Consider the following 26,957-nt stretch of genomic DNA (forward strand, 5'->3'; position numbering starts at 1 on the left):
TCAAAACTTTTTCCTGTGATGAAATTTCCAAAATTATTGAACAAACACAAATTAAACATGTTTATAGCGAAAAAGACGCAAAGTGCTGGGGTAATTCAGCGCATCAGGCAGCATCTCTGGAGAACTACAGGGAGCATGATGCAGTTAAGCAGGACCATGTTGCAGGATATGTTACAATACCTGCACACCGCAGGCCATCTGAAAATCAGTTGGCTTTAACCTGAAAGAACAAAACTACTGCCAACCGAGCAATTGCACAGCAATACCTGTACTGAAATATAGCAGCGGTCACCATCCTTCCTGAAGGCATAAGCAAGTTTTTAACTTGAATTTTATTATTACTCCAGGATTGAGCTAAGGAACCTACCAAGCTGAGGTGTGCAATAAAACCTGTTTACTGTGAACACCAACCAGATAAAGTAATAAAATTAAGACCTTTAAAAGCACATGAGAGCATCTACTGTATGTATATAATTGAAAGGTGTTGGTGTTCAGAGGAACGTTGTTGTCTTTGTATACAACCTTTGAAAGTTAATTTGCAGGTTCAACAAGCAATTAGGAAGTAAAGGGCATGTTAGCTATTACTGCAAGAAGATTTCAGTACAAGAGGTGAGATGGCTTGGTCCAATTATAAAAGGCCCTGGTGAGACAGCATCTGGAGTGTCGTGTATGGGGTCTGTTTTTTTCCTAAGTAATCTCTACTTGCTGGGGAAGTAGGACAGTGAATATTGATCCCTGGTGAAGCAAGTTTGTCATGAGATTGCAGGCTCATATAGCACACACTTGCCCTTTCTGTCCAAAACTTAGAAGAATTAGTGATTAACATTGAGATATCCTAAATTCTTACGGTTAAATGACTGGGGAGATGCAGACTTAATATTCCCTTTGCTGGAATATAAGAGATTGGCTATTCCCATCGGATGTGAAAATGGGTGCGTAACTCTTTATCCAAGAGGGCTGTGGAGGCTCAGTCATTGAGTATATTTAAAATAAAGATGTGTAGATTTTTAGATAGTCAGAAGATTGAGGGATATAGGGCTCGTGCAGGAAGGTGGTGGGTGAGCTAAAGCAAGAATATGGCGTGACATACTGCTGATGCACCTTAGCTTTCCTATTGTTGAGGGAAGGTTTTAGGATATGACACGCATCTAAGTAAAGGACTTGGGGTGAGTTACAGATCAAACTGGCATGCTTAAGTCTAAGTGTTCAAGAAGGAACTGCAGATGCTGGAAAATCGAAGGTACACAAAAATGCTGGAGAAACTCAACGGGTGCAGCAGCATCTATGGAGCGAAGGAAATTGGTGACGTTTCGGGCCAAAACCCTTCTTCAGACTGATAGGGGGTGTGGGGGGGAGAAGGAAGGAAAAAGGGGAGGAGGAGGAGCCCGAGGGTGAGGGGATGGGAGGAGACAGCTCGAAGGTTAAGGAAGGGGAGGAGACAGCAAGGGCTAGCAAAATTGGGAGAATTCAATGTTCATGCCTGCCAGCCGCAGGCTACCCAGGCGGAATATGAGGTACTGTTCGTCCAATTTCCGGTGTTGCTCACTCTGGCAATGGAGGAGACCCAGGACAGAGAGGTCGGATTGGGAATGGGAGGGGTAGTTGAAGTGCTGAGCCACCGGGAGTTCAGGTAAGTTCTTGCGGACTGAGCAGAGGTGTTCGGCGAAACGATCGCCCAACCTCCGCTTAGTCTCACCGATGTAAATCAGCTGGCATCTAGAGCAGCGGATGCAGTAGATGAGGTTGGAGGAGATACAGGTGAACCTTTGTCGCACCTGGAACGACTGCTTGGGTCCTTGAATGGAGTCGAGGGGGGAGGTAAAGGGGCAGGTGTTGCATTTCTTGCGGTTGCAACGGAAAGTGCCCGGGGAGGAGCTGGTACGGGAGGGAAGGGAAGAATTGACAAGGGAGTTACAATGGGAGTGGTCTTTGCGGAAGGCAGACATGGGGTGGGGGAGATGGGAAGATGTGGCGAGTGGTGGGGTCACGTTGGAGGTGGCGAAAATGGCGGAGGATGATTTGTTGTATTTGCCGGCTGGTGGGGTGAAAGGTGAGGACTAGGGGGACTCTGCCCTTGTTGCGAGTGCGGGGATGGGGAGAGAGAGCAGTGTTGTGGGGTATGGAAGAGACCCTGGTGCGAGCCTCATCTATGGTGGAGGAGGGGAATCCCCATTCCCTGAAGAGCGAGGCCATTTCCGATGCCCTGGTGTGGAACGTCTCATCCTGGGAGCAGATGCGGCGTAGGCGGAGGAATTGGGAGTAGGGGATGGAGTCCTTACAGGGGGCAGGGTGGGAAGATGTGCAGTCCAGATAGCCATGTGAGTCAGTGAGTTTGTAGTGTATGTCGGTCAGAAGTCTATCCCCTGCGATGGAGATGGTGAGGTCAAGGAATGGTAGGGAAGTGTCGGAAATGGTTCAGGTGTATTGGAGTGCTGGATGGAAGTTGGTGGTGAAGTGGATGAAGTCAGTCAGTTGTGTGTGGGTGCAGGAGGTGGCCCCAAAGCAGTCGTCAATGTAACGGAGGTAAAGGTCGGGGATGGGGTCCTGGTACGTATTGAACAAGGATTGTTCGACGTACCCGACAAAGAGGCAGGCGTAGCTGGGGCCCGTGCATGTGCCCATAGCTATGCCTTGTGTTTGGAGGAAATGGGAGGAGTCAAACGTAAAGTTGTTGAGGGTGAGTACCAACTCCGCTAGGCGGAGGAGAGTCAGTGGCTGGGTATAGGTTGCTCCTCTGGTCGAGGAAGAACCGGAGGGCTTTGAGGCCATCCTGTTGGGGTATGGAGGTGTAGAGTGACTGGACGTCCATGGTGAAGATGAGGGGGTGAGGGCCTAGAGAGTGGAATGTGCGGAGGCGGCGGAGAGTGTCTGAGGTGTCTAGAACATAGGTGGGAAGGGATTTGACCAAGGGGGATAGTATGGAGTCAAGGTATGTGGGGATGTGTTCGGTGGGGCACAAACAAGCAGAGACAATGGGTTTGCCGGGAGAGCCGGGTTTGTGGATTTTGGGGAGAAGGTAAAACCGGGCCGTGTGGGTCTGGGGAACGATGAGGTTGGAAGCTTGGTCGGGCAGGGAGTGGGAATTGATGAAGTCGGTGATGGTGCAAGATATGGTGGCCTGGTGCTCGTCAGTGGGGTCATGGTCTAGGGGTAAGTAGGAGGAGGTGTCCGAGAGTTGGCGCGTGGCCTCAGTTTGTAGAGATCGACGCGCCAGACTACCACGGCACCTCCCTTGTCGGCTGGTTTGATAACCCAATCTGGGTTTTTGCGGAGTGATTCAATGGCAGTGCGTTCAGGGAGGGAGAGATTGGAGTGAGACAGGGGGGTGGAGAAGTTGAGGCGGTTGACGTTGCGGCGGCAGTTCTGGATAAAGAGTTCCAAAGCCGGGACTTCTCGAGGGGGGTTCCACGAGGAGGGGGTGCGTAAGTCTAACGCAGCCCACAGCATACTGAAGGTCTGTGACAACAGCCTTAGGGGCCTGTCCCACTTTCACAACCTAATTCACGACCTCTGCCGAGTTTGCCCTTGGCTCATAGTCGCAGCATGGTCGTCACGAGGTCGTAGCAGGTCGTGATGCTAGTCGTAGGTACTCGTGGCATCAAGTAGATCGCGGCGTTTTTTATAGCCTGATGAAAAATGTCCACGAGTATAAAAGGTCGTGAATTAGGTTGTGAAAGTGGGACTGGCCCTTTAGTAACCTCAGTTCTCAAGTGAAGACCTGACCATCCACTCAAAACTCTATTTTAACTCCAGGAGAAAGCTGGCCACAGATTAGAGTCAAGGCTATAGCAAGATAAATGATTAAAAGGGGTTGGGTGATAAACAGCCATGATCCATGTTCACCTCTCCTTCTTGTTTAATTTGGCTACCTCCAACGCACTACACACACTCTATCCCCTCCCTGGTTTCATCTGCCCATCATCTCTCCCTTAAATGCTTCCCACAGCACTTTACTTATCAGATTTCAGCACTTGCACCCTTTATATCCCCCCTCATCATCTTGCAACTATCCACCACCTTCCCTTCCCCCAACCTGGCTCCATCAGCAGCCTCCATTTTTAATCTTAACTGCTTCCATCTATGGCCCACCTGCCTCTGTCTCCCGTCTCCACTCCTTTCCCCTCCGCCACATGATTCCATCTGTGCATCATCTTACATCCTTCCTTGGTCTGTTTACAACCCCATCTCTCATTTCTCCCTCTCTTTATACCAGCTACACTCTCTTTCTACTCTTCATTTTAATACAGGATCTCGAATGGCAGTGTCAACAATTCATTTGCCTCAACAGAAGCTGTTTGACCCACTGAGTTCCTCCAGGAATTTTTATGCTCTCTTGTCATATTGATCTGCAACAAAAAGCGGTGGGAATTATCTTATTGCGAGCATAAAACAAAGTCAGTAGGTCAGGCAGCATCTGTGGTGGGAAATGGGCGGACACCATTTCAGGGATGGGACCCTTCTTCTGACGTCTGACTGAGTTTGCAAGAGGGTCCTGGTCTGAAACGTCATCTGTCCATTTCCCTCCACAGATGCTTCCTGAACTATTCAGTTCCTCCAGACTTTTCCTTTTCCACAAGATTCCAGCATCCGCAGTCTCTTGTGCCTATATTCTTGATCTTATTGTGAAGTAGTTAGAGGACACTGGTGAAATCAATAGAATTCAACGGAATACTGAGGACTCTCCTCTCCTATCCTCATGCATATTGAGTCTTAATTCATGTTAGACCTTTATATGTATTCCTATCAATACATGGAACTCTATCTCAACCTTCTAATGGTTTAGCTTCTCCATGAGTTTAATACAGTATATTGTTCTTTTCTACCCACAAATAATCCTTGGGAAATAGGAAGATGTTGATTTGTTTTTGCAGGTGAAATAATCCCACACCAAGGGACACATATGTAAAATAAGGGGCCAGTCAGTTAAAACTGAGGATTATAAAAACTTCTCTCTCAGGATGGTGAATCTCTGCAATTCTCCGTCCAGATGGTGGTGAAGGCTGTTCATTAAACCTAAGTATTTGGAAGTACAAGGAATTGCAGGTTATGGGAAACGGATGCACAAGGAATTGGAACCAACATGATTATATTGAATGGCAGGGTAGGCCTGAGGGGCCTAATCTTGCCCCAATCTTGCTCCTATTTCCTTGTATTCTTGTGAGAGGCATGGGGGAATATGGTCAGAGTCATAGTGGAAACAGTGTGGAAACAGGCCCTTCAGCCCAACTTGCCCACACCGGCCAACAATCCCCACCACACTAGTCCCACCTGCATGTGCTTGGTCCATATCCCTCCACGTTGGAACAATCCCAGCCTCAACATCTGGCAGCTTGTTCCATACACCCACCACCCTTTGTGTGAAAAAGTTACCCCTCAGATTCCTATTAAATCTTTTCCCCTTCACCTTGCCTCTGTCCTCTGGTCCTGGATTCTGGGCAGGAGACTCTGTGCATCTACTCGATCTATTGCTCTCCTGATTTTGTACACCTCGATAAGATCACCCCTCATCCTCCTGCGCTCCTAGGAATAGAGATCCAACCTATTCGCCGTATAGCTCACATACTGTGCCAAAGTGCCAAAATCCTTTTTGACCACCTTATCAAGTCAAGTCAAGTCAAGCGAGTTTATTGTCATGTGTCTCATATAGGACAATGGAATTCTTGCTTGCTGTAGCACAACAGAATATTGTACGCATAAATAGAAAACAGTTCAATGTGTCTATATAGCATAGACCATATATATACACATAAATAAACAGATAAAGTGCAATAGGCTGTTATAGTTTAGAGTTTGTTTGATGGCTGTGGGGAATAAGCTGTTCCCGAGCCTGGATGTACCAGATTTCAGGCTCCTGTACTTTCTACCTGATGGCAGTGGAGAGATGAGTGTGTCGCCAGGATGGTGTGGGTCCTTGATGATGTTTGCCGCCTTTTTGAGGCAGCGACTGCGATAGATCCCTTCGATGTTGGGGAGGTCAGAGCCAATGATGGACTGGGCAGTGATCACAACTTTCTGCATTCTTTTCCGCGCGGTCCTGGACGCTCAAGTTGACGAACCAAGTCACGATGCAACCAGTCAGACTGCTCTCTACTGTGCACCTGTAGAAGTTCGAGAGAGTCCTCTACCTGCGACTCGACCTTCAAGGAACCACGCACCTGAGTCTGAAGAAGGGTGTCGACCCGAAACGTTGCCTATTTCCTTTGCTCCATAGATGCTGCCTCACCCAGTTTCTCCAGCATTTTTGTCCACCTGCATACCTAGATCCCTCTGCTCTACAACACTCCCTAGAGGCCTACCATTCACTGTGTAGGTCCTGCCCATGTTAGGTCCCAAAATGCAACAACTCACACTTCTCTGTATTAAATTCCATCAATCATTCCTCCACCCACCTAGCCAGTCGATCCAGATTCTGCTGCAATCTTTCACAACCATCATTATCTGCAAAACCACTCACTTTTGTATCATCAGCAAACTTGCTAATCTTGCCCTGTATGTTCTCATCCAAATCATTGATGAAGGTGACAAACAGTAACGGGCCCAGCACCGAACCCTGAGGCACACCACTAGTCACAGGCCTCCAGGCTAGAGAAGCAACCTTCCACCATCACCCTCTGCTTCCTTCCATTGAGCCAATTTGCTATCCTTTCAGCTATCTCTCCTGGGATCCCATGCGATCCCTTGGATCCCACCGCCAGGCCCCAGGTGGTCAAGATGGGGAGACATACCTCCAACTCCCTCACCCTGAACACAGGATCCCCCCAGGGTTGCGTCATTAGCCCCCTACTGTACTCACATGACTGTGTGGCCAGGTTCAGCTCCAACTCCATCATCAAGTTTGCTGATGACACTGTGGTGGTGGGCCTGATCTCCGATAACGATGAGAAGGCCTACCCGGAGGAGGTGGCTGATCTGGCACTCTGGTGTCAGGCCAACAGCCTCCTCTTGAATGTCACAAAAACTAAGGAGCTGATTGTGGACTTTAGAAGGGCTCAACATCTGAGGACGTACACACCACTGGAGATAAATGGGACTACTGTGGATAGGGTGAGAAGCTTTAAATACCTGGGAGTCCACATCACAGAAGATCTGACATGGACAACACACACTGCCGCATTGGTGAGTAAGGCAAGGCAGCACCTTTACCACTTCAGGCAGCTGAGGAAATTCAGAGTATCTCTGAGGATCCTTCAGTGCTTCTACTCTGGGGCTGTAGAAAGCATCTTGTCCGGCAACATCTCAAACTGGTTTGGGAACAGCTCTGCCCAGGACAGGGAGGCACTGCAGAGACTAGTGCGTTTGGCCAAACGCACTATGGGAACAACACTCACCCCCCTGCAGGACCTATACACCAGCAGGTGCAGATCCAGAGCCAGCAACATAATGAAGGACCCCTACCACCCCAGCAACGGAGTGTTCCAGCTGCTACGGTCAGGCAAGCGCCTCCACTGTCACGCTGTGAAAACAGAGAGAATGAGACGGAGTTTCATTTCACAGGCCATCAGGACTGTAAACTCTTATCTCACCAGGGACTAATTTACTGTTGTGTTGTGTCTTTAAAAAAAAATCTAAAATGTAAATACTGGTTCTGTTCTATTCTGTTCTTTGTTCTGTTGTTTTTGCACAATCTGCAGGCATTGCCATTTTCATTTCGCTGCACATCTTGTATGTGTATGTGACAAATAAAGTTGACTTGACTTGATCTAAAATTCCAGAGTTGGCTACCATTTAGAACCTTGTCAAATGCCTTACTGAAATCCATGTATACAACATCTACAGCTCTGCCCTCATCGACCATTTTAGTCACATCTTCAAAAAACTCAGTCAGATTTGTGAGACACAGCCTCCCACGTACAAAACCATGCTGACTATCCCTAAATAACCCTTGCCCATCCAAATGAGGGTATAACCTATCCCTCAGAATATTCTCTAGTAACTTTCCAACTACAGATGCTAAGCTCACTGGCCCATAGTTCCCAGTATTTTCCCTGCAGCCCTTCTTGGAAAGAGGCACAACATTTGCCACTCTCCAGTCTTCCGGCACCTCTCCTTTAAGGACGACTTGTAAATTTCAATCAGCACTCCAGCAATTTCCTTTCTGGTTTCCCACAATGTCCCCGGATATATCTGATCAGGTCCTGTAGTGTTGTCTACCTTCATACACGATAGAACATTCAGTACTTCTTTGACGGTAGCACTGACTGCTCTAAAGTAATTTCCATTGTCTACCCCAAGTTCTTCTGTCCTACTGTCTTTCTCCTCGGTAAATACAGAGGAAAAATACTCATTGAAGACCTTGCCCATCTGCTGTGGCTCTACACAGAGATGAACGCTTTGATTCCTGAGAGGTCCCACTCTCTCTCTAGTTACCCTATTCCCCCTTATGTATTTATAAAATCTTTTGGGATTGTCCTTAATGCTACTCACAAGAGCTATCTCCCGGCCCCTTTTTGCCCTTCTGATCTCCTTTTCCAGTTTACTCCTTAGTTCCCAAAAAACTCCTCCACTTGATCCCAGCTGCCTATACCTGTCCATGCATCCTTCTTATTTTTGACCAATGTCTTTTTAAAATTCATATTCATATCTGGGCATCATTGGCAGGCCCAACATTTATCACCCATCCAAAACCACTGCCCGGAACATTTGGAAACTGCAGAGACCACTCCTCCCTCAACTCCTTGGTTCACCAATTTCCCTTCCCACCCAAACCTGAGGCCATCTGTTGCCAGCCCCGATTTGTTCTGTTTTTTCGCTTCCAGTTTTTTCACTCACACTTCACACTACAATCAATCTGAAGAAGAATCCCAACCTGAAATGTCACCTAACCATTTTATCCAGTGATGCTTCCTGACCCGCTGAGTTACTCCAGCATTTTGTGTCTATCTTTGCTATAAATCATCATCTGCAGTTCCTTTTTATTTCATGAAAACCCAGAACCTGGGATGACAAAGCCAAATTCCTGCAGCATTAAGTAACACCCGCTTGCCTGCGCATCAGAGAAAGCTTTTGCTATTGTTCAATACTTCCCCCTTACCCCATTGTAAGTAAACTTTTGGATGAGAAGTTTTTTTTAGCTCTCATAATCTGGCATAAAGCACAGCTAAATACAGCTAATGTATAATAATACAGTAATCTCCCATATTAATATTGTTATATAATAACTAATTAGGATGTGAATGGAGGTTATTCAGTTATCAGCTCCATGTCAAGGTCCCAGGCGCTGTGAGGAAATAGCACCAACTGCTGTCCATTGTTCTGCAGGCAAAGATGGAGTTAAATTTAATGTTATTGTAACCTAAGTAGGCAGGGATCTGCCAGGGACGCCTGTAAATGGTAAATCAATCCAAACACATGATTAGGAGCAGGGGAATCCACTTGATGCTTTGAGCCTTCTCAATCATTGAATAAAATCATAGTTGATCTTCAAACTCAGCACCACCTTCCTGCATTATAATCATAAATATTAATTGCCTCAGTATCCAGAAATCAAAATTTCAACCTTAGATATTCTCAATCGAACATCCATAATTGGTTTATTATGGTATTGATTTACTAACGTCACTGTATTTCTGTACAATAATAAACCAACACCAATACCAATACCAGTTGTGACTTTGGTATTGTATTCCTTTGTATCAAAGATTCACCAATTGTAGAGATTTTGCCTCTTTGCATTTCTCAATAGCCCTTAATAATTAAGTCAGCCTCCCCAACCAGAAGAACCCTCCCATAATAATATTTTATCCCAATAGGATCACCTCTCATTCTTTTAAACCCAAGGGAATATACAACTAGACTATTCAATCTTTAGAACAGTCTCTCCGTAGCTGGGAATTCAGTCCGGGAAACCTTTGTTGCACTTCCTCAAAGGCAGATTTATCCTTCATTAAGAAAGAAGACTAAAACTGAACACAGCTGCCTTGCCATGATTCCACCATATCTAATAGCTGCAGCCTTTTCTGCTCCCACTGTTCTCTAATAAAGGAAACAGAACCTTGAATGTTACTTGAAACTATAGAAGCTGCCAGAAAACAGAGGGTTTTTTGTATTCCTCTTGTTTCTTAGTTCTCTTGTTTTATGACCCTTGGATTGTGCTACAGATCTTGTAATAACCTCCCAGCTCTGCACAGAACCATTGAAATACAGACTCTTGAGATTCTAAAGCAAAGGACATAAAAAGGGTGTAAATGTAAAGATACATTGTTTTTGGTATATCGTCTGTTTAATTGTGTTTTTGGATCGTATTTTTAATTCAATTTTTATCGTTTGATTATAAGTTAGGTGTAGCATTAATTTTCTATATTATGTGTCAGAGAACAGTGTTGCATCGATGGTAACTAATAATCCAGGATGGTTGAATTAAGTTTCATTTCAATAAATGTACTTCGGATCATTATCAAAAATATATTTATATTGCACATTACATAACCTTAGAATAACCAAGTACTCAAGCATTTCAGTGTATAAGCAGTTTTATGATGTAGGAAATTGGCAGCTAATATCGAGAACGTAATCTCCCACAAATGACCAATTCTGCAGTTGTATAGAGCTCTGGTAAGACCACATTTGGAGTATTGTGTACAGTTTTGGTCTCCTAATTTGAGGAAGGACATCCTTGTGATTGAGGCAGTGCAGCAGTTCACGAGATTGATCCCTGGGATGGCGGGACTGTCATATGAGGAAAGATTGAAAAGACTAGGCTTGTATTCACTGTAGCTTAGAAGGATGAGGGGGATCTTATAGAAATCTAAAATTATAAAATGACTGGAGAAGCTAGATGCAGGAAAAATGTTCCCAATGTTGGGCGAGTCCAGAACCAGGGGCCACACTTAGAATAAAGGGGATGCCATTTAAAAGGTGAGAAAAACCGTTTTCACCCAGAGAGTTATGAATTTGTGGAATTCCCTGTCACAGAGGGCAGTGGAGGCCAAATCACTGGATGGATTTAAGAGCGAGTCAGATAGAGCTCATGGGGCTAGTGGAATCAAGGGATATGGGGAGAAGGCAGGCAAGAGTTATTGATTGGGGACGATCAGCCATGATCACAATGAATGGTGGTCCTCCTGCACCTATCTTCTATGTTTCTATGTACTGTGAGATAATAATCAGAGAGTCTATTTTCCTGATAGTATTTCAAAAAAAAACATTGAGAGGGAAACCACCTTTCCTCTGTCAGAAAATTTATCTTTTTACCTGCATATTCAATGCTTAATTTCTCATCTGAGCATTGAACTGATTAACTTAACGAAGTTTGAGTTTAGCCTAGGAACACTGTCCCAACAAGTGAATCAGTGGTAGATGATCAAAATTCTCCAAGATACGGCAGCACAATTAAAGTGAAAAGAATGTCGACATTTGACAAAGATTTGACATTTGACAAAGATCATCACAAAACATTCATGTTATTTTATAAAAAAAGTTGACCTGCTTCTAATTTATAAAAAATATTTGTTGTGCTGACACCATTTGGTCAGTCGGTCGATCTCACTTCTATATTCTGACTCGTCCAACCACAATGGTGTCGTCGGCGAACTTGATGATGGAGTTTGCATTATAACCGGCCACACAGCATGAGTATAAAGTGAGTAAAGCAGGGGCACAGTTCCGTGAGCTTGGTAACCAGCTTGGAAGGGATAATGGTATTAAATGCCGAGCTGTAGTATATAAACAACACCCTGACATAAGTGTTTTTATTGTCCAAGTGGTCCAATGCAGAGTGGAGAGCCAGTGAAATTGCATCCTCTATTGACCTGTTCTGCTGGTATGCAAACTGTAGTGGGTCGAGGTTCTTGTCGAGGTAGGAGTTGATGTGCACCATAACCAACCTCTCAAAGCACTTCATCACCAAAGACATTAGTGTCACTGGTCGATAGTCATTGAGGCACGTCACCTTACTCTTCTTGGGCACCGGTATTATTGATGCCCTCTTAAAGCAGGTGGGAACCTCAGACCTCAGAGGTGAGAGGTTGAAAATGTCCGCAAAAACTCCCGCCAGTTGGTCTGCACAGGCCTTGAGGACTAGACCGGGTATACCATCAGGTCCTGCGCTTTCCGAGAGTTCGCTCCCCTGAAGGATCTTCTGACGTCGGCCTCTGTGACTGTAATACCGTCAGGGCAAATGGGGGCTCGGGAAGGCACATCAGTGTTCTCCCTATCAAACCGTGAGTAGAACGCATTGAGCTCGTCAGGGAATGATGCTTCGCTATCGTTTGAGCTGCCTCCTGATTTTGCCTTGTAGGAGGTGATGGCATTTGAGCCCTGCCATAATTGCCGAACATCCGTCTCATCCTCCGGCTTAGAGCAGAAGTCCCTTTTTGGCCTTTTTGATGGCCTTACCAAGGTCGTATCTGAACTTCTTATAGACCTCTGCATCGCCAGACTTGAATGCCGGGGATCTGGTCTTTAGAAGAATGCGGATCTCATGGTTCATTCGAGGCTTCTGGTTAGGAAACAATGGAAGGTTTTTGTTGGAAGCAGTCCTCCACACATTTCCTTATGAAGTCTGTAGCCACAAGTGCTTGTCCACAACAACAACAAAAAGTTATCTTCCACCAGTTTTACCCAGGAGCATTGAATCTAGCCCTTAAATGTTAACTGAGGGATTTGATGTCATCTGTTTTATGTCTGTGGCCTCCTGTGTATATCAGTGAGATAAAGGGAACTCAAGCGCACCTAGCTTCTGGCATCAATGTTTCATCTGTAGGTTGATGTGATAGCAACTTGCCAAAGTTGTTTTATTAAAGTCAAAGGTCAGAGGTTAATAGCACTCATCAACTGGGAAATGTTTTTTACTGCTTATATAATAAAGATAAGCACAAAGCTGTGTCACTTCATCATGTTTAGCTCCTTCAGGCAAAGAGTTCAGTCACAATTAATTAGGCATTGCTTTGTTTCTTCCTTGACATCTGACAACAGGCATTTTAATTTAAAATAGTGTTTTTCCTTCCAGTCGTTTTAGTAATGATTTCTTTATCCCTGACCTTTTGTTTTATATATCTTGAGAGTCATTACCAGTTAAGGAATAGAAGAGTTTTGACATTTGCTATTCAGTGTATCTATCAGAATTCAGTGCTTCCTTGAAGGGTTCATAAAAGCAAGAACTAATTAGGGCTAGAGTATTGTCTCTATCCAAAATTCAGAAGCACCACTCTGCTGTTTCCCCAAAGCAACCACTTTTGTAACCACACCATGCCAAGGCTATTAACCATGCAAAATTGGATAGCCTTGTTCTGTATCCTTGTACCCATCCAAACCAGCTTTGTGACTGCATCAACCTCATTTTGTGTAAGATTAAAAAAAAATGGCAGGCAGGATGAATTCTGGGATGAATTCATATCATACTTTTTAAATGAATATTTCCAAATCACAGTGGCTCAGTGGTTATGGAATCATAATCATAGTATAGAAACAGGCCCTTCAGGCCAACTCACCCACGCCAACCAAGATGCCCCATCTAAGCTAGACCCATTTGCCTGCTTCAGTTCAATATCCTTCTAAACCTGTTCAATTGTCTTTTAAGATTGAGGGGGGATCTTATAGAAACTTACAAAATTCTTAAGGGGTTGGACAGACTAGATGCAGGAAGATTATTCCCGATGTTGGGGAAGTCCAGAACAAGTGGTCACAGTTTAAGGATAAGGGGGAAGTCTTTTAGGGCCGAGATGAGAAAATCATTTTTTACACAGAGAGTGGTGAATCTGTGGAATTCTCTGCCACAGAAGGTAGCTGAGGCCAGTTCATTGGCTATATTTAAGAGGGAGTTCGATGTGGCCCTTGTGGCTAAAGGGAACAGGGGGTATGGAGAGAAGGCAGGTACAGGATACTGAGTTGGATGATCAGCCATGATCATATTGAATGGCGGTGCAGGCTTGAAGGGCCGAATGGCCTACTCCTGCACCTATTTTCTATGTTTCTATATTGTATTGTACCTGCCTCAACTAATTTGTCTGGCAGCTCATTCCACATACACACCACCCTCTGTGTGAAAACGGTTCTCCCCAGGTTCGTATCACATCTTTCCACTCTCACCTCAAACCTATGCCCTCTTGGTCTTGATTCCCTACTATGGTAAAAAAAATCAGCCTACCTATTTCCCCTCATGATTTTATACAATTCTATAAGATCACCCCTCAGCGTCCTGCACTCCATGGAATAAAATCCCAGTCTGCTCTGGGATTCACTAATGCTCAAGGCCTTGAGTCCTGGCAACATACTCATAAATCTTCTCTGTAACCTTTCTTGCTTAATGGCATCCTTCCTTTAGCAGGGTGACCAAAGCTGAACACAAGTGCGTGATGTGCATGAGGAGGAAGATCTATGGAGGCAGCGCAGTGGTGAAGTGCTGTAATTGTGCTTGCTATGTATTCATGCTTCAAGGTGATAATGTCCATAAATCCTATTCTCATTCACTTCTTGATAGCAGTAAAAGATAACAAGAACACATAATAAAACAGGAGCTGGTGTAGGTCACTCAGCTTGTCCTGCCATTCAATATGATTACATCTGATCTGCCTCAGGCTTCAACTCCTTCCTTATGCCAGTTCCCCATCACACTCAGTTCCAGGGTTTTTCAAATTTCTGTCTCTTCGACAAATGCCTCCAGTGATCCAGCCTCTGCTACTGCAAATGATGATTTTTTTTTTTAAATACACATACTGGAAATCTGAAATAAAAACTTAAAATGCAGAAAGCACTCAGCAAATTATAAAATCATATAAAATGAAAAAAGACCCAACTCATCCCAAGTCATCCTTGTTGATCACTGGGTGGTCTGAATCAATTCCATCAAACCGTACGTGGAAATTGCCCTCAAATCTGAGCAATTCAAACATTCATCCAGGCACTATTTAAATGCTGTCAATGGCCGAAAGTCGATCACTCCCTCGGTGTATTCCAGGTCCGTGGAAAGAGAAATAGTTAACAGTTCAGGTTTGAAAGTCTTTATCACCGTTGGAAAAGAGACCACCCAGAGAAACCAACATAGATTCAGTGATCACATTGCAGAACACTTGCATTCAGTGCTCAGGGGTGACCTTCAGCTTCTGGTTGGCTGCTACTTCTGATCACCATTCCACCCCCACTCTAATCTGTCTGTCGCCTAATTTGGTGATTTGTAACTGGCTTAATCTAAAGCAGAAGGAAGTCAAAAATACTGGAGAAACTCAGCGGGTGAGGCAGCATCTATGGAGCGAAGGAATAGGTGACATTTTGGGTCGAGACACTTCTTCAGACTGATGTGGGGGTGTTAGGGGGGGTTGCGTGAAGAAGGAAGAAAGAGGCGGAAAAACTAAAGCAGAATCAGTCAACCTTCAGGATTGTGGGAGATGAACCTTGCTACAATAAAGCAGAAGCATTTAAACAGAACACTGCAGTGTGATCTTGCTCTTTAATTTGGGGACTTTCTGATTTATCTACATGATCTATTAAACATTTTTTTCATTAAACGGTTACAGCTTAAAATGAACCCAATTGACTTGGGTTACAGCATAAAATGAGCCCAATTGTGCTGGCTTCTGTTGATGCAATCCTGCCAGTCTGAAACACCTGCCCTTTCTGTATAGCCATGCAACTTATTTTACCTCAAGTGGCATTTTAATTATTCATTAGACCCTGAATTAAACTTTTAAATTTTAGGGTTGAGAAACTGAAAGCATTAACTGTGGTTTTACTGACTTTCATTATTAGTATGCTTGAACATTGACATTTGAATCTAAACAACAACGTGGGTTAATGTAGAAATTCATACGACTGTAACTAGCGTAAAACTCCCAATGAATTCCCGAATGCATAATATTTTGGAAACAAATAGTTTTCTCAGTTTAACCAAATGCAGTTCATAATGTTACCAAGAAGAAAAAGGCATTGCTGGTGGAGCTGTTATTTCTGCTTTGAATAATACCTTGCTTTTAAATTTTATTTTTCTTTAACTTTGAACCACACCCTCTGGAACAGTGACTTATCAACAATGATGAAACCTATAATTGATTGGTACATCATTGTTTTCTCACACTTTACACAACCCAAGATATGCAAATTATCTCCAGGCAGTCTGGCTTTATTCTTATTGCTATGGTGATCTAATCATTGCTGCGCAGTATTTTACTGTATTCCACAATGTAACTCCACAATATTTGTCAGAGTTCAATTCTTTGAAGAGTTTTCCATCAATTGTGGTTGAAATTGATTTAGTCCAGAATTTTTAAATTTGTGTGATTTTTATCTACTATGATCTATGTAATATATTACCATATCTGACTCCTAGAATATTGCATTGTTCCCTTGGACAAGATGTGAAAATGTGTAAAAATGTTGATATTCAGATTCTAATTATAAGGAACATGGTTTTTACAGATGTCAAAATATGTCAACTGTGAAAGAACATTTGGTCTTAAGAACATCTGTAATTTATCCAGCATGTTTAATGTAAAAAATATCATCTGTATAGTCCTGTAACCACAACATGGAGCATCTTGTTTACATTCTGGTGCAGGTTTTCCTTTTTAAGACACTGAAGGGCATCACTGTCATCATCATTCCACTGTGCCCATGCTGGTGTCAAACTTACAAGGTCAAGTGGAATACGTGTATGAATTGTTTTCCTCTCAATGCTTCTGAAAATGTCATGATTGTGACTCTGATTGCATTTCATGTCTTTCCAGATTAAAGTAATGTCAGCCAGTTACTCAGCCAACAGGGATTCTGACAACAGAAAGGTAAGTCACTTATTTGTTCACTTTATTGATTGTCTTGTTTTTAGAAAGAAAGTGCTTTGAAAATGCATCATAATTTATGGTTAATTATCAAACCTGTAGCAGATGCTAAAAGTGACTGCCGTTGGGTTACCATCCATACATCTGATTTCCTAATGTTTATCAATACATTTATATATTTGACCAGTTTAGAATTAGTTATAAATAAATCTTGAAAACATCATCTCTGCACTGGGATATAAACCTCGATAATTCCTATTCAAATTTTCAGTTGAAAGGACAGACATTCCATATTAGATATTCACTGTTATCACAATGGAGCACATTCACAGGCTGCAAATGGGGAAGTTTTCTCATGGATTGTTTTCTCATTGGATATATCTTAAATGAGGCCGGGAACTTTACTTACACCGAGAAAACATATGCTTGCATATGTTTATAGACATATGTTTGCAGATGACACATACGTTAGTGTATCACGAATAGTGAGGAAGATTGTCTAAGGCTTTTGCAGGATATAGATCAGATAGAAAGTTAGGTGGTGCAGGGGCAGATGGGATTCATCCCCAAAATGTGTAAGGAGATACAATTTGGGAAGATAAATCAGAGAAGGACATAAACAATAAATGGCAGGGCCATGGTTCCCTGAAAGGGGCAGCATGGCCAGAGATGCTGAAAATGAAGGCATGGGTATGCATTGGGAGCGATTGGATAGGCGAGATTTGTTTTCCTTGCAATGAAGGATGTTAGGGCTTGTTCTCATAGAAGTGTATAACATTACGAGAGGCTTAGATAGGGTACATAGTTACCTGGCTTCTGCATTCTCTTGGGAGCCTAAATATCGGCATGGACCTCGCAGGACTTGCCACAGTTCCCATACTTTCTGGATGAACTTCATTCTTTGGCTGCAATGATCAGTGCATTCAGACATTACACCCCAACTGTCATTGGAGCATGAACCTGCAGCAATTTTCTAACTCTTAAGGGAACTAACTTTTTCATTATGTGTAGGAAAGAACTGCAGATATGTGTAGGAAAGAACTGATCAGCAGGCCATCTCATGGATGAACTGAGGTCCAGGCCAATTTCAATTTTAGAGGCCCCCTAACCAAGATCGAGCAGAGCTCCTTTAATTTTAGAGGCCCCCAAATCAAGATCCTTTTGAAGCAGACAGGCATGAGGTCCATGCCAAATGGCACTCATTGCCCCCCCCCCCCCCTCCCTCTGATAGGGCCTGCTGATCAGTCTGAAGAAGGGTCTCGACCCGAAACGCATCAGTCTGAAGAAGTGTCTCGACCCAAAACATCACCCATTCCTTCTCTCCAGAGATTTTGCCTGGCCCGCTGAGTTAATCCAGCATTTTGTGTCTAACTTTTAAATTAATTGAGTTTGGTTGAATGTTTCCAATAGCTTTTGTGATTTTGCTTTTTAAATGATTATTTTTAATTAATTTCTACATTTCTGAATTGTTTAATTTTAATAATTTTCAGCTGTCCCTGAAAGTCTACAGTATTCATAGTTTTTGACAAGTATGACAACTAGCCAAGGCAAAGGTGTGAAGAAGCTGTTTTTAAAAAAACACCTTCAGTCATGTCGAGTAGTGAGCTAGTTGGCCAACCCAGTATGTGACAGTGTAATAACATGATCTATTGCCAAGCTATGTTGTTATGTAGGGCCTCAACAACTCAGGTCAGGACAGCTTCAGATACGAAGTTGACGAAAGTGGATCTATTCAGAGTACCCAGTCAAGATGCTCATTGCCAGCAGCATTTCTGACTCGTTTTATAGCATATACAAATGCAGCATAAAAAATCAGTTTTGTAATGGGGTCGATTCCACACTATATCAATGACTGGAAGTTTTATGGACTCTGAAATTATGATACCTCATACCATAATTTTCTTTAAGCCCTGACATGCCTTTCCCTGTTTCTGGACCATGAGATTGATGTTGCGAAAGGAACAGATGATTAGTTTAATGATCGTGCAGCAGCAGAAGCAAGTCATCCTCATCTAACCCACTTGTCTTCACGAAATGAATGAGTCTAAATCTAGGGACAAAATATAGTTTTGTGGAAACAATAAACAAAATCAAATCAAATTGTATGTGTAAGTCTGCGGGGCACCGACGGGTGGGCGGCGCAACCGACGTCGCAGCGGCCTCTGCAGTCTGTCTGTTTTTTTTATTTTTTTGTCCCGTTGAGCGTATAGTTTGTAGTGAGCTTTTAAATGTGTATGTGTGGGGGGCGGGGGGGTGGGTGGGGGAAACTTTTAAATCTCTTCCCTGCACGGAGACCCGACCTTTTCCCTGTCGGGTCTCCGTTGTCGTTGGGGCCTAGCACCGTGGAGCGGCCTCCAACCGGAACGACCTGGGGGCTCAAGTCACGGAGCCTGCGGAGCTGCGGACCTACCATTGTGGAGCTGGCCAGCTTCGGAGCGTGAGGAGTTCGGAGCGTGGAGAGCTGGGGTGGCGCGCGGCTGCGACCCGACTCCGGTGGATGGTGACGCCAGGAGCTCGCGGGTCCCCAGTGGGAGACTGCTTTGCGGGGCACAGGCAACGGCGACTTCTCCTGCCCGAATTGCGGCGTTGAAAGTGACCTGGAGCGGGGCCTTACATCGCCCGGCACGGCTTTAAATGGCGCGGGACTTGCTAGCGCCCGCCGGAGGCTTTGACTTTGACCGGGAGAGGAATGGAGAGCAGGGGAGAGACATCACAGTGAGGAGGAGATTCACTGTGATGGATGTTTGTGTAAATTGTGTTGGTGTGTGTCTTGGTTCTTTTCTTGTATGGCTGCAGAAACCAAATTTCGTTTGAACCTCATGTGAGGTTCAAATGCCAAATAAATGGTATTGTATTGCAGGTGAGTTGGGAGCAATGAAGTAAACAGAAAGATCAGTGCTTTAATACTGCCTCTTCATTTATAAATGTTATGTATTTTGTCTGTGATTTCCTCTGTGCTTTCTTGTTAAAGACTTTAATTTAACATTTTTATCTATGTTGACAGCTCATGAACAATTGGCTTGGGAATATTTCTCGAGCTGATAATGTGTGCAAGCTAAAGTAATATCACCAGAAGTGCAATTGTTCATTTAAAATGTTCCAACAATCACGGCATTTTAACAGTACGTGTTTTTAAATCAGCAGTTCTCCATTCTTCCTCTTAATATTTCTTGCAAACCAGCTTACCAAGGTATTAATCTTATTCTCAGCATTTCTGAAGAAAGAGTTAATATTACGGGTCAATGGCTTCTCATCTTCTAAGTGCTGTCTCCAATGTGAACTATCGGTGTTTATACTGACCTGTGAACTTCTTTACCATCTTGTTCACATCAGCTGCCAACTTAAAAATGTTGGGTTGTCGTTGATGCTGATATTACTAAATTCGACCAGAGAATTGGAGGAAAGAGAATTTGCAAACTCAAAGGTTAAGAAAAAAGATTTATCTACAAAATGAAGAAAAGAGAAAAATATTTGAGATTTTCCATTTGGGATAGGGTTCTGTGCAATTGGGAAGGAGATAGTGCTGTATGAATGGATAAGAGGTTTCTGCAGAATAGTAAACCTTTTTTATGTAATCAGGGATTGGGGGAACAGAATTTGTTTATGAGATTGGTAAACTGGACATCTTTCAAAGAAATCAGAAGATACAGATAAGGGTTCCCTGGGATCAAGACGGGAGCCGGATAATATGGAGATAATAAGACTCTCATAAGTGCTGGGGCAAAATTCCTTGCAGTTTCTGGTCCATGTCAGTTCAGTGCTGTACCGCCATCGTCTGTCCCTCCATCTCCTCACCACTAACCTGGTATCTGCCGAGCATCAGCAGTGTGAAACCGCCCATCTTCAAATTTGTATCACATTGCAATACAAATATCCTTTAATTTATACCTTGACTTCTTTCAGTGGAATTCTGATCCATATCCTTAATATTACATACATCGGTTTGGAAGCAAGATCACCATTTTTAAGTTTTAACACACTGTATTACCAATACCTATATTTTCAATATATACCCTATAATTTCAAATCCCGGAAGACTAGAACAAATCTCTTTTTGCGAAAAAAAATATCAAGGATTGGTTAACTTCTTTTATGTGATAGAATTCTTGATATCATTGACTTCCGTTAAATTTGCTTCCTGATAATTAATGTTCAAAAAAAGGAAGTGATTTTATGTGCAATTTAGAAAATTCTGTAATTTTAATGCAATTCTCCAGCAAGACAAGTGGTTGTTACCTTGGTCAGCAGCTTAGTATCATGAATAATAATCATAATCATGATTATTATTGATATAATGATTGGACTATCACATCAATTGCAGATGGTGTTCAATGTGGACGACTATCAGATTATGAAATAAGAAAGAAGGACAAAAGGATGAACGTGATCGGTGGCTTTGGCTGGGGAGATTACTTGCAGTTCCTTTTTATTTAAGATTATTTAAATTCTGGTTTTAGTATTTCCAAGCAATTAGAAAATAATTAAAATAATGGCATGTATTGCTGAGGCATGACTAGTAAGTTAATGAAGTTTTTAGCTTCAGATCTTCCAACCATATTTATGTACTAATTGTACATTTATGATTAATTCGGTATAATTTGATTCTTCCTCTTAGTCTGCCCATTTATTAAGGTTACATTGATAATGAAATTTGAGAACTGATGTGTAATAACTGGAACATTTATATGTAATATTGGATCTTTGGGGAGATTGTGCAATTTGAGTATCAGTGCTGCTGATTTATAGTGACTGAATATGTTAAACGTAGTTTATTAAATTATTGTGGAACTGTTCCTGACATGTCTTTGCTAGATTTCTATAATGCAATTACTGTAATTCACCATGGATATGGCAGATGCGGAATGTTCATTGCCATTAAATATTCATTCAGCTCAATGGTTAATTTTATCTTCGAGTCATAGTCACACAACATTGAAACAGGTCCTTCGGCCAACTTGCCCATGACGACCAAGATGTCCCATCAGGACTAGTTCCTACCTACGTTTGGCCCATATCCCTCCAAACTTTCCTTTCTATAAATCTGTCCAAATCCCTTTTAAATGTTGTTATATATCTGGTTCAACTACCTCCTCTGGTATCTTATTCCATAAAACCATCACCTTTTGTGTGAAAATGCTGCCCCTCAGGTTCCTAGTAAATCTTTCCCCTCTCACCTTAAACCTATGTCGCCTGGTTCTGGATTTCCCCCTACTCTGGGTAAAAGACTGCATTTGTTCTATCTATTCCCCTCATGATCTTATACACCTCTATAAGATCACTTCTCTGCACTATGTCTAGCTTAACATCAACCTTCCTAACGCAGGGTGACTAAAACTAAACACAATTATCCAAATGTGACCTCACCAATGTCTTGTACAACTGTAACATAACATCACAACTTCTATAGGCAGCACTCTGACTGATGAAGGCCAACGTGCCGAAACACTTTTTGTCCACCCTATCTACCTTTGATGACACATTCAAGAGACTATGTTCCTGCATTCCCAGGTCCCTTTGCTCTACAATACTACCCCAGGTTCTGCCATTCGCTGTGAAGGTCCTGTCCTTGTTAGATTTCCCAAAATGCAATACCATGCACTTATCTGCATGAAACTTTATTAACCATTCCTCATCCCAACTACCCAACAAGATCCTGCTGTAAATTTTAATAACCATCTTTGCTATCTATGATACTACCCACTTTACTGTCATCTGCAAACTTTCTAATCATGCCTTCTACATTATCATCCAAATCATTGATATGAATGATCTTCCATTTTAATCTGTGGGCTACAGAGATGATTGGTAGATTGTAGGTTGACCAACGGAGGCATGAGGGATGCTGGCTACAGTAAAGAGGTGGGGTGATACTGAGAGAAGGACTGATTGCTGTGTGGTGCATTAAGAAGAGTAAATCGCTGGGTCAACATTAAAAAAACCCACCAGAAACATTTAACACACAAACATTGTATGTTCTAACGATTGATTGATCTTTGCACATTTTCACTGCATAGTGTTTATTCTGTGAGACATAATGTTGACACAAAGGCACAGTTTTCATGTAAAATATGTGACCATGCTGAACATATTGACATTTATCTAGACCGTACCCTTTTAATAACTCCATAAGATCACCCTTGAGCCACATTCTGCAATATAAACATTCACAGCTTCGAAACCACTTCATGATAAAAGCGGTGTTTACTTTGCAATGATCAATTTAGTAACCTTTCCAGTACCTGGATTCTGTTTTGTAATATTGTGACCAGATTTGCCCACTTCACACGTCCTCTGCGCTATGTAAGATGAAAATCCACCTGTTTTCACCGCATCCTCATCTTGAGCTGACATTTTCAATGAACTGTTGACCATTATTCCAGTTAGTTTGTGGAGTATGTGACCACTGTAAGGAGTTCATTATTGTTCATTACTTATTTGCCTTCTCAGTGAATCACTGCGCCCTGAGATCCATAATCCCAGCTACCGTTGAATCATTGTATATTCTAGGGTATCTTTAGTCTACTTATCCTTGACATTGATAAATATTGTATTAGCATAGCAGTATTTTTATCGGGTTCCGGATTTTGTTCAAATGAGGGATATTCACAAATCTGCTTTTGTTTCCACCACAATCAACTATTTGGAGAAATGCAAGCTCAGTCTTGGGGCCTTTACTGAGCATTGACTACACTGCAAATTCCTCCTGTGGGTTTCTTTACTGTTGATAACAACATGACCTAGAAATCCAGCTCTTTAAGGAAGCACAGCAGCTCCAGGTCATCTTGCAAGTGAACTGTATAAAATTACCGCTCTGATTGAATGAGTTTTCTATCAACTGAGGTAAAAGCAATTGCCAGAAATCTCTGATTTCAGGGTTCTGTTCTCGCATCATTGCACGTATAATACATTTGTCACTTGCATAGCTAAAGCATCACAAACAATGCCGTCTTCTCAGGGAGGAACAGTTATTTTAAACCTCAGTTGAGACTGTTACTATAACTGCACAATTGCAGCCTTACATCATTGTGTTCTGGGGAGCCTCTTTGCAAAGCCCATACTTAAATCACCCATCGACCACAGGTGCAAGATAAGCTAAACTAAGTGTAAAACGTGTAATCAACAATGCTCTCTGCTTGTTGATTACACGTATTGTATCTGAAAGTGCATCACAGAGTTAGAAACCTGTGAATAAATATTGTTGCAGGGTAAAAAACAGTGCGATCTCATACTTATATTTTCTTAGGGTGCAGTAGGAGGTCATTTTGCTCATCAAGACTATGCTGGCATTGATGTCTGTACCAACCTCAGTTTATTTCATTTATGACCAATTTATTTTCTTCTAAGCATCACCTCTGCCCCTATTTCTCTGCACTACATCTACCTGTGGGGTAGTTTGTCGTAACGAAATACAAGCATCTGTTAACTCCAGCCAATCTTCATGAAAATGAGATTACAGATTTAATTTCCAAGTTGCTGTGAATATTTGAAATTGAAATTATTGTACTTAGATGCAGCCTCAAGAACAGAGAGAATAAATTGCTTTCACCATATATGCAATTTATAATGAGAATTGTATATCATCTTTAAGTAGAAGAGCTTCATTTGTAAAGAGTTGATGCATCACATTGAAAAGTGTATTAAGCAATGGAAAAATAGCTATGTTGAGTTGCGGGTATGGTGTTCTGATGGGATGCAAAATTATGATTTATTAAGTAATTTTCAGTTTGGCAGGCTGCTACTAGTGGGGTGCCACAAGGATCAGTACGGGGGCCTCAGCTGTTTACAAACTACATTAATGACTTCAATTAAAGATCTGTCCAAGTTTGCTGATGATACAAAATTAGGCAGCAAAAATGAGAAAATAAAGAGACGGGAAATGTTTATCGACATTAATTGAGTGAGCCAAAATGTGAAGTATAATGTACAATGCAGGATGATATGGTAGCAATAATATAATCCTTTTAGTAGGAAGAAAATAAATGTACAGTGGGACACTACACACTCTCAGCTGATTTACTTTATCTTTTGTGTGCTGCACAGTATGTAAAGCAGGATCTCCAGGAGCAGGAAACAAAATCATTGATAGGGGGGCCGTTAAATTCAAGACCCAACGGAGGCAGATCCTATTTGAGTATGCTTATGTACGAAAAGTAAATGTGCAGGTGCAACAAGCATTGCCAAGAGACTGGAGTAGGGCAGCAAAGAAACCTTGCTACAACTGTGCATGGCTTGATGAGACCATACCTGGCACTTGTGCAGAACTGGTAACTAAAGATGGATAATAATTGCCATAGTCCTACAAAACAGAAACAGATCTTTTAGCCCTCATATCAGTACCAACCATCAAGTGGACGTACATTAATTCCACTTTCTTCTCCCTACGGTCCCATTAACTCCCCCTCAGGGTCAATTTACAGAGGACAGTTAACCTCCCAATCCACATGTCGATGGGATGTCAAAGGAAAGCCAAGCAGGTGAAGAAAACACACAGTCACAGGGAGAACGTGCAAACTCCATGCGGACAGCCAAACTGCACCATGCAAATTGAAGTCAGGATCGAACTGGGGTCACTGGAGGTTTAAGGCTGCGGCTCTATGAGCTGCATCATTCTGCTGCCCACACGCCTCGAAACCCAAACAAGATAGCTTCATTCAATTAGTTCCTGAGATAAGGGCGTTGTCCGATCAGAAGGAACTAGGTAAAATGGGCCTTCAGTCACTGCTGTTTAGATGATTGATAGGTTATTTCGATGAAGTAAAGATTGATTTGAGAGTGATTGATAGTTTGTATGTCGAGACTGCTTCCTTTAGCTGGAATTCTAGAACTAGGGGGCACAATCACACATTAATAGGTTGGGCATTCCAACTTGAAAAACATGAGACACTCAGAGGGTCATGAATTTTTGAAATTCACCAGTCCATGAGTATATTTTATACCGGGAAGCCAAATATTAAACACAGACTGGAGTTGACAACTGGTGAATTTCTTGAGGCTTTTGATTGACTGCTGAAGGAGTACGCACCATTGATTTCTAATGAAGTGTTACTTCTGATTTAAATTTAGGCACAGGTTTGATTTTGATTCACATGAGATATAAAGATGAATGTATATACCCACTTTCATATATCGAGGTGGAATGGGTGGGGGTGGGGGTGGGAGATTTGCAAATAGTCAAATAACACCCACCAGCTGTGCAAATTTCCTATAAGCCAGGTTACTTTGCTTCCTTGGATGACAACATTCAGTACTAGTGCAAGGAGTCTGAACAATTTAGAATAAAGTAGATGTCTCCACAATAAATAATCCTGTAGTTAAACAATGGAAACTGGATTAATAATGTGTTCTAAACTCCAACCAGGATTTGTTGTTGTCCTATAATTGTTGTTTACCAATTTTACTCTTTTTGTGGCAGCATGATTAAATGGTCATGTCACGTTTTATTTTCAATTTCTTGGAGGAACCACAGGTAAAATAGTGCCCCTGCTAATCCCATAATTACACTATCTATTTGTCAACACAAAAGATACATTTACAACAGACTAAACACATTTACAGCTCCCACAGACTTTAAATAAGCTCTTGCATGTCAATCAGTCTTGCAGAATAGTCCTAATTCAAAGCGCCAACTGTTCATTTTCCTCCACAGATGCTGCCCAACCCACTGAGTTCCTCCAGCAGTTTGTTTCTTCCTTGAGATTCCAATATCTGCAGTCTCTTGTGACACCCAGTAGAGAGTGATTTAAGCTTTGATCCCCCTCTCCACAAGCAGCATAAATTAGCAAGCCACTGCATCTCCTCTCCCAATCAGATCTTTCATTCGGCATTTAATCAAGTGAAATAAATAAAGTGAAATATAAATAGGATTAAGAGAAAGAGAGAATGTTTTTTCCAATAACAACTTTGTTTTCTCGTAACCTTTCATAACCTTAGCTTGTCCTGAAGCTAATGAAATGTTTTTTAATGCCGTCCTTGAAGTGATGTCAGAGTAATATGGAGGAGAATAACAAGCTCTTTAAATCTCCAACCCTAATTAAAATCTAAAGGAATTAAGATTTATATATGTAAAAGTTATTCTTGATGCCAAAAAGATACCATTACAACTTTGCACGTACTGGAATGGGCAGGTAGTAAATGTTTCTGGTGTGTTTAATAAGATGGCTAAGTGCTACAATATCCCAACCTTCATGTATTTTAAGATCTAGTGCAACAAGACAGTTTAAATCAAAATGTATCCATTAACCTCCAGCAGCC

The 26,957-nt window shown here is 42.3% G+C and overlaps 1 protein-coding gene across 1 annotated transcript in view; it reads left to right on the forward strand.

Annotated features, from left to right (window-relative positions):
• Positions 1-26,957, forward strand: part of vps8 (VPS8 subunit of CORVET complex) — a 434,442-nt gene that overhangs the window by 355,847 nt on the left and 51,638 nt on the right. Inside the window, exon 45 of the mRNA XM_055638558.1 lies at positions 16,656-16,709. Within this exon, the coding sequence (XP_055494533.1) occupies positions 16,656-16,709 (54 nt within the window). The remainder of the gene's footprint in view (positions 1-16,655; positions 16,710-26,957) is intronic.

This window comes from Leucoraja erinacea, chromosome 7 (genome assembly GCF_028641065.1).
Source record: "Leucoraja erinacea ecotype New England chromosome 7, Leri_hhj_1, whole genome shotgun sequence".
Taxonomy (NCBI): domain Eukaryota; kingdom Metazoa; phylum Chordata; class Chondrichthyes; order Rajiformes; family Rajidae; genus Leucoraja; species Leucoraja erinaceus.